Raw genomic sequence first — 8,238 nt, 5'->3', positions numbered from 1 at the left:
GTCTAATCTTCACTGCAGCAAAAACACATGAAGCCCTCCGCAATGTTACTGCACAGCCCTCTCTCTCTCTCTATCTCTCTCTCTCCTCTTTTCTTTTTCACTCCTATTCTCTCTCTCTCTCTCTGTCTCTCTCCCTCTCTCTGTCTCTCTCCCTCTCTTTCTTTTAAACATTACCTTGGGCTGTTTCCACAAATCCACATTAAAACAAAAGGCTGAGATGGGCTTACACAAAGCTCAGTAGTCGGCTGGGTTTGGGCGTGTGAGTAAGCTGGAGTTCCTGGGCTTGATGGGAAGAGAACCCTGCTGGGAATCCCACTGAGACAAGCCATAACCATAACCAGTATCATCCCCAGCCAGATTCACTGGGCATTGTCCCCTGATCGCATCAAAATACTGAGAGAGAAACATAAACACACACACACACACACACACACACACACACACATACACAACCCACAAATAACCACACACACACACACACACACACACACACACACACACACACACACACACACACACACACACACACACACACATTAATTGAATGTCTGTCCACACATACAAAAGCACTCCATCACAACAATTCCACTTCATTTCATCTGTCTTCCGCAGAGAATTGTGCATTTCCCCCAAAATGTCTTTTTTTCTCTGTCTGTGTTTGTTTGTGTGTGTGTGTGTGTATGTGTGTGTTTGTGCCTGTTTCTATGAGGGAAAGTACATTTATTCCATTCTGAGCAGTGAGCTCAGCATCAACAATCATTGGTGGCCAGAGGAGAGGTGGCCAAAAGCTACAAGACCCCTTCATCCCCAGGCCAAACACCAAGATTATTGACCTCCCACATCTTCAGCGGGGCTTCAGCCCTCAGGTCAATGCTGCTCTTTCATTACATGGAGATTAAAGCAGGAAATGCACACAACACACACGCCAGGGGGAGCGGGGAAATGACAAATAATCAGTCTAGTCCTCCTAGGCCATACTCCATTTCACCAGCTGCCCCCCCCCCTCTCGTTCTGTCCCTTTTGTGCTCATACAATCACTCTCATTTTATGTCTGCGCCTTCCCATGTCCTCTCTTGTACATTTGACATAAATACATCTATAGCTTTGCTGTTATATGAACTACAGCTTTCAACAAAACAGCCTTTGAGTAACAACCCTCTTGACAGATTTCCATCTGTGCTCCTTCTAAAAGATTTACACCTATGTTATAAAACAGGACCAAAGCAGACAAGGCAATACCGTCTACAAAGGGGAGTTTTTACCCTAATTTTTTGGGAGCCAATACCCTCACATAAGAGAAAGGCATGACATCACCAGCTAGTCAATTATTTAACGATCGCCATTTCTTTATTCACTTTGATAAGCAGTGGCTTTTCCAGACATCCCTAAAGTGCTAGCAAACATGGGACTCGGCTGGGGATCCATAATTCATAAGGAGACCGAGCAGGCATTATCCCACTGCAGGCAGAGCGGTTGAGGGCTTGGAAGTCCCTGTGTGTGTGTTTTTTTTATTTATAAAGACACTATCTTTAAAAATGAAATCTCTGAGATAGTCTAAGAGACTGATGAGGTTGCTTGTTTGTATGCTGCCTGCCCAGAAAACACCTCCCTCAGACTGCTTCATCACTTGTCCTTCAGCCTCTCAGACTCAGACATTCCTATACAACCCCCCCCCCCCCCCCCCCATGAGAAACGAATAATCCTTTCAACAGCCCTCCCCTCCTTCTATTTCTTATCAAAACACCCACAACCACCTGTGCTTCCTGTCCCTAGAGGTGGATGACGTGACATCAGGCCCCTCCTCCCCGCCAGGCTGTCAGAGTGGGTGGGTGGGAGGCAGGGCGGTCGATGCTTTTAGAGAGGAGGCAGCCAAACGAATGCGTTATCTCTGCATTTTTCATTATCGCTCACTGCCTCTGACGCGCGCATGCAACCCACCTCCCCCCGTCTGTCAGCTCTCACCCTCCGACTGCTCTCCGATGAATGATTCAGGACTTACAGGCAGAGCTGACCTGGGCGCCCCCATAAGCTCATTACGGTAGCTCATATTAGCAGCTGGCTTCAGAGGATATGAAGGAATCAACTGCGGCGTAGCCCTACCACGCGTTTCCTCTCAAATAAACAGAACAGACTTCATTACACAGGCTGGAACTTTATAATGGATGTACACAACTCCACCATATAGGGAAGTCATCTATTCATCTTCAGGCGGCCACTGATGACTTAGGCCATTACAGAAAGCTTATTTCTGAACAGTTATATCATAACAAGAGCTGATCCATTAGCGATATTATAGGAACAATTAGGGATACAGATCATATATGGGCATAACTGGCTTGCAAATTGTGTTAGCAGGATCCAGTATCCCAGGAGAAGTCTCATGCTCTTTTCCTTCCTAATAGACTGAGGGAAATACGTGTTCAGGCATATGCAATAAGCAAGTACCCCTTCCAGAAATTGTCATCCTTTTACACAAGTCTCTCTTCCCTGCCAAGTGCACTGTGCACACACACACACACACACACACACACACACACACACACACACAGAGAGAGAGAGAGAGAGAGCGCGAGAGAGAGGGAGTGAAAGAGAGAGGGGGAGAGAGAGAGAGAGAGAGAGAGAGACTCTTCCAAGACTCCATGCAACAACCCTAAGTATGATGCCAATAGACACTTCTGTCGGTCATAGAAGATTCATGCAGGGACCAGCTGGAACAAATTGCTTCCTCTCCACACCTCCTCCATAGAGCACACAGCATGTGAAACACCCTTCAATCATTCCGGAAAAAAAAAAACACTACAGTGCAGGAAATGATAGTATGGATGTACAGGCATTTTAGAACTATATTTCTTTATGGCTCTTGGTACAGGTTCATCATATAGAGATTATATATGAATTATATATGTATACATGAATGATAAATGTAATGTAAATAATGGAAATTTATAGGAAGGAATTTCAATAATTATGTATCCTTTGATGGATGGAAAACCTGCTAACATGTGGCCAACAAAGCTTATCTGTATTGAGCTGTGTATTTCTTACAGCCAGTACAACCCCCCAGTCATATTCAAGTCCCTCTTGAGAATATAAAAAGTTGGTTTGAGTGACAGTAAAGCAATTGAAACTGAAAAGGGTTTTACAGGGTGTGGGAAAGACAAAAAAGGACGTGTTGATCAGGTGCTCCCATAGACAATGGAAATGCATCCTGACAAATATTAATTTGTGTAATGACTATTTAGTGTCTGTGTTGTATTTCTCCTTTCCTGGGTGGTTCACAGAAGTAGAAAATAAGGCTTTTAGAAACCTTTTTTTCTCCTGCCTTTATAAAAGTTCCTTTGGAGGGAGCTGAGCAGTGTCATTTCTGTCAGATACTGTTCACTTTCCCCACTAGGTTCATCTCTAAGAGAGCGCGGATGAGTTGAAAAACACGTCTCATGACAACCGGCCTGGGAAGATCTGTCTTGTTCTGCAAAGGTTGGACCAAAGGACCACTTCTTGCCATTTTAACAGAGCACACGCTGGACGAGAGACGGAGGAGCACACGCTGGACAAGAGACGGAGGAGCACACACTGGACAAGAGACGGAGAAGCGACGAGGACTCAGCTCCTCCTTTTCTTCTTCTATGGTGTCACGTTAAAAATAGCATTCCCAGATCCTGCTTCACACCATCTGTATTAGATTTCAGTGTGCCAAAATGAAAGTCTGTCTAGGAAAACAAATCAGAAAAATGGCAAGATAACAGTAAGTTATAGTCACCGTTTCAAAAAGTCCGTTCTGGGACTTGTGAGAAATGTGGCAATGATCTCTTCACCTTTCACTAGATGAAATGAGTGGTACAAAAACACTGATTTGTAAATAATTTATGAGAGCATGCTTTCATCATCCTAATAGACATGGAGTTCTGCCATTTAAACAGCCATTAGCAGATAATTGCCAACCAAGGTTAGTTAGTAACGTTAGTGGCATTTAGAAAACAACGACCAGCACACCAGTTGACTGACAGTACAGCCTTTCTGTCTGGGAAGCATCGACTGACATAACCACTAAGCAACCATTCTTGAGTAAGTGTTACAGTGCTTTAGCAGTGTTACATTAGCTTTAGCACACATTGGTATTCAAGAGCAGAATCACTTCCTGGTGTCTTGCCTTTGTCTGTCTAATCCACATCATATGAGTGAGCATGGATTGCCTTTGAACACTTCCTGTACTGCTGTGATGTACTAGCTAGGGTGGATGCACTCTGCTTCACTTGTTAGGGCAGATTATAAAATCAGAAAGCCCCCTGCATCAACCTGCCTCACAAGTGTGGTTTCTGTTCAGCAAAGAGGAAGACCTGTGCTTGTTTGTACCCCTTTCAGCCATGTTTACCTTTCCCACACAGTATATACAGTAGCATGTAGAAGACAGTCATATATCAAACAACATGTTGACAAACACAGGGCCCTGTTGTGTGAGATGCGATTAGCCGCCCTGAATATATGGACCTTTAAACAGGGGGATCAATACAGCGCCTACAGATTAAATGAAGAGTTCTGATTGCTGTGGGGAGTGAAGAGACCAGGCTGGAGGCTTTATGTGTGGACAATGGAAGAGGAGAGCTCTCCAATGATTGAAGTAATAAAGCGAATCCAGACAAAGATGCCTAGATGCCTAATGACTAGACTGTTCTTTAACCGCTGGAGCATTTTAGCGGATGTTCCTTTTTCCTGTGCAACACAATACAAACACAGTTCCAACATACAACTATGATTAACTCATTGATGCAAACAGTAATAACAGATACTAACTTCCTTGTTTGGGTTATTATCACCATTTTTCAGAGTGTGTCCATTTCTTGTCATTAAAATATGTATACTGTATGGATACTGTAACCTGAGCCCAGCCATCACGATTTGTGTTTGTACATGTTTGTGACATGCGAAGACACCCTAAACCAACATTATCTCAGAACTGATAGAGAGTAGCACATATATTATAAAGTGTCCCAATAGAAATTACGTGTTTTGATGAGAACCCACCCTTAACCAATTTAGTCACTGGATTGGGGCGCAAAACAGTCTACATTACTATTAAGTTCCACCCACTCTTCCTATCCCTGCCTTAAAGCACTGGATTGTATTGTTTTGGGGAGTAAACACAGAAATCTTGCCTGAGGTCATGACTCATGCAATATAACTTTATTCTTGGGCCCCCTTTAAGACTAGGCCTGGGTGCGTCTACATCCCCTGCACCCCCTATAGCGCCGGCCCTGCCAATAGGTCAGGCTTAATGAAAAGAGCTGCAACTGTGTGTGGGATCAACAGTGCTCGCCATATAGAACAATGTACAGAATGGAGTGCCCTGGGATGTGTACTTACCTTATCCCCAAAACACACATTGTCTCACACAAACACAAGGACCATCAGCCACAACAGGAAGCTGACAATTCCCTACAGGGTAGCTAGGCTGTGATTTTTCAGCTGCAGAGTATGACACACAATGAAGTCTATTTTTAAACTATTTTGTAATATTAGGTTTTTCTTTTGTACCTTCACAATAAAGTGACTTGCATAACAATGAAACGTTCAAAGAGTTTCCTTTCCAGCCACTTGGATACGTTATTCACCATGAATGAAACAGCCCTAAACACAGGACATCTTGGGTGTCAACACATCTTGATACACAGACACATGACATGTCCACCCAGCACTAGCTATAGGCTTTTAGTTACATCCACTGCACCACGGTGCGTATTTCAGAGGCGTACCTGACAGCCGTGTGCCCAGCATCCCACTGGGTTTAATCGTTTTTCACGTCTGTTTAATCGAAATCGGAGGTAATGCTAACATGCGTGTGCATCAAACAAAGGCACTGAACCAACAGCCTACTAAGCCAGTGATAGAAAACTTCCTTGGCCCAACCCAATTGTACCTGGCAACAGCCTAAAAGGGAGTCCCCCATTGCTCACCCAAGCCCAAACTCAGGGATGTACACATACAGCTTCCTCTACACAGATGTCATTTATTTCAATCGCTAAAACAGCATCTTTTAGCACATTGTCACATTGTAAAGAAACCGCATTACCTCTTGCAACTGCTCCAACTCCTGTCTCAGCGTCTCCTGCTCGGCTTCCAAGTCCGCGTACTGCTGTTTCAGGGTCTGGTTTTCCTCCAAGACCACGAGTCCGCATTCTGCCGCACGGATCTTTTCACGGTTAGCTTCTGCGAGCTCTCGGGTGAGGCGCTCCACCTCTGCCCGGTACTGGTCTACCAATTCTCCGCATCCTCCCCCCGCAGCCATCGCCCGTGTCGCTCGCTCTGCCCTCTTCCGTCTCGCCGTCCCTGCGTTGGCTAGCCAGGGAGGCGGAGGCAGAAAACAGATGTGGCCGACAACAAATCAACACCGCTATGTAGACTAGAGTTTCTAAAATGAAATGAATCTTCCCAGCGTCATGAAAGCTACAACCAGGCTAAATAATAATAATCATGATTAAAATAAAAGGCGCATCACTGTATATGTACCCCTATGCGTCAAACCACCCAGCATCCTTTCCTCCTCTTCTTTTTTTGCTTATTCATAGGGATTCGGACGCCATCTCTATGCCTGCCGTAAGGTGAAGTACCACTAACTTGTTCTCATCCCTCCGTTACGTCACTGCATCCTCATGCATTTCCTCTCCCGTCAATTCTATGACAAACAACGACGGACGGGTAGCGGTCTTTGATAACAAACAGACGTGGACACAGATGATGAGTGTGTAAAAAATTAAGTTGTAGCCTTCTCACTCTTTCAATCTCAACCCATTGTAATGCATGGATTTTAAGGTGTGTCATGCAGTTGTTTACAGAAAACCCATACACAGTAGGTCTATTGTACCGTATATTGCAATATTATTTGAAGGCATTTGATATCTAATATACTTAAATGTTCGGTAGATTTTGTCTTGATCTTAACGGCAGACATATTTATCAAACACACTTGTGAGAATTCATCACAAATGTCTTAAATGTTGTTATTGTATGGGATGACATACTTTATCAATACATCGACATATTGCCTGCACGTAGCCTATTCTGGATATTTATAACTATCTCCTTACAAAAAGCGAGTGTTTCTATAAAAGTGTTTTTAGAGCGATTCTTTTTGTACAGGGCCTCCTCTTGTGGCACTAACTGGTACTGATCAAAATATAATTTGTGAAGAAAGAGGCAATGAAAGAGACATATTTATTATGCCGGAGAGATACCGACCAGATACAGTTACCGTAAAATAGACCTATAATAAACAGACTACACATCGCCACAAGAGGGCATGGAGAACTCAGTATTGAAACCTCACTGCCATCATATTGTGACTTACAACGTGAGTTTATCAGCCAAAGTTTTTTTTAACAGTATTCCTAATCAATATATTCCATATTTACTAGGAATTCAGACATGAATTAAGTTGTCAATTTCAGTGACTCACATGCCTAAATTAAATCAGACAGACTAGATTACCAAATGGTCTATAGGCTATTACTAAATTTCATCATTGATACTTGAAGAACACAAGCATTCCGACTAAAAGAACAGCATCCAGCTGTCTGAAGACTTCTCCTCAAAGATCTTCTTTTTTTTTCAGCTATCGCCTTAGAAACCTTTATTCAGTAGTAAGCTACCTGAGGCACTGAGGAAGTTATATTCCCTAGGTGTATTGCCGGTGTAGGCTATGATAAGTGCCTGATAACGCAGAGTTCACTTCAATGCTCAGAGGTCATAAATGGTGATAAGGCATGAGGTGAAAAGTTTACCTGTTCATTGAGCGTAGTGTCAAGGCAAGAACACTGCTATAAACACTTACTCACACACACATACACAAAATGCTTGGAAGCTTGTCACCAACTCAGCACATTGTAACCAGAACCCATCATGGGTTCAGATCTAAAGCAAACCCTGGTTACAACCCTGCTCATAAGATAACAGCCACTTGAGCTTTCTCCATCAGCTCCATCAGATAAACTATGAAGCATATACCTGCACTCTAGTAAATTCTGAATGTTTCTGACAATTTCTCTAAAATATGTCTCGAAGTTTTGTGATTATGTTGGCTCAAATGGACTGAATATTGAATTCAACACACCAAAACCTGGAAATGCTATACATTCCTAAAATATCCATCCGTGTTACATGACCAGGAATACAGTATGTCTCTTTAACACGGTATATTTTACACCCATAACCTGATCTAAAAATTATAGGACTATAGTAATGTGA

General features: G+C 43.2%; 1 protein-coding gene across 2 annotated transcripts in view; it reads right to left on the bottom strand.

Moving 5' to 3' along the window:
• Window positions 1-6,873, bottom strand: part of LOC105896686 (protein bicaudal D homolog 1-like) — a 31,613-nt gene extending 24,740 nt beyond the window's left edge. For both annotated transcript variants that reach the window (XM_012823480.3, XM_042710001.1), the window contains exon 1: window positions 6,068-6,873. In XM_012823480.3, coding sequence (XP_012678934.1) covers window positions 6,068-6,283 — 216 coding nt within the window. In that variant the 5' untranslated portion in view covers window positions 6,284-6,873. The remainder of the gene's footprint in view (window positions 1-6,067) is intronic.
• Window positions 6,874-8,238: the final 1,365 nt, after the last annotated feature.

Source organism: Clupea harengus, chromosome 16, assembly GCF_900700415.2.
Source record: "Clupea harengus chromosome 16, Ch_v2.0.2, whole genome shotgun sequence".
Classification (NCBI taxonomy): Eukaryota; Metazoa; Chordata; class Actinopteri; order Clupeiformes; family Clupeidae; genus Clupea; species Clupea harengus.
Note: the sequence above shows the minus strand (reverse complement) of the source record. Positions and strands in the feature narration are given on the sequence as shown.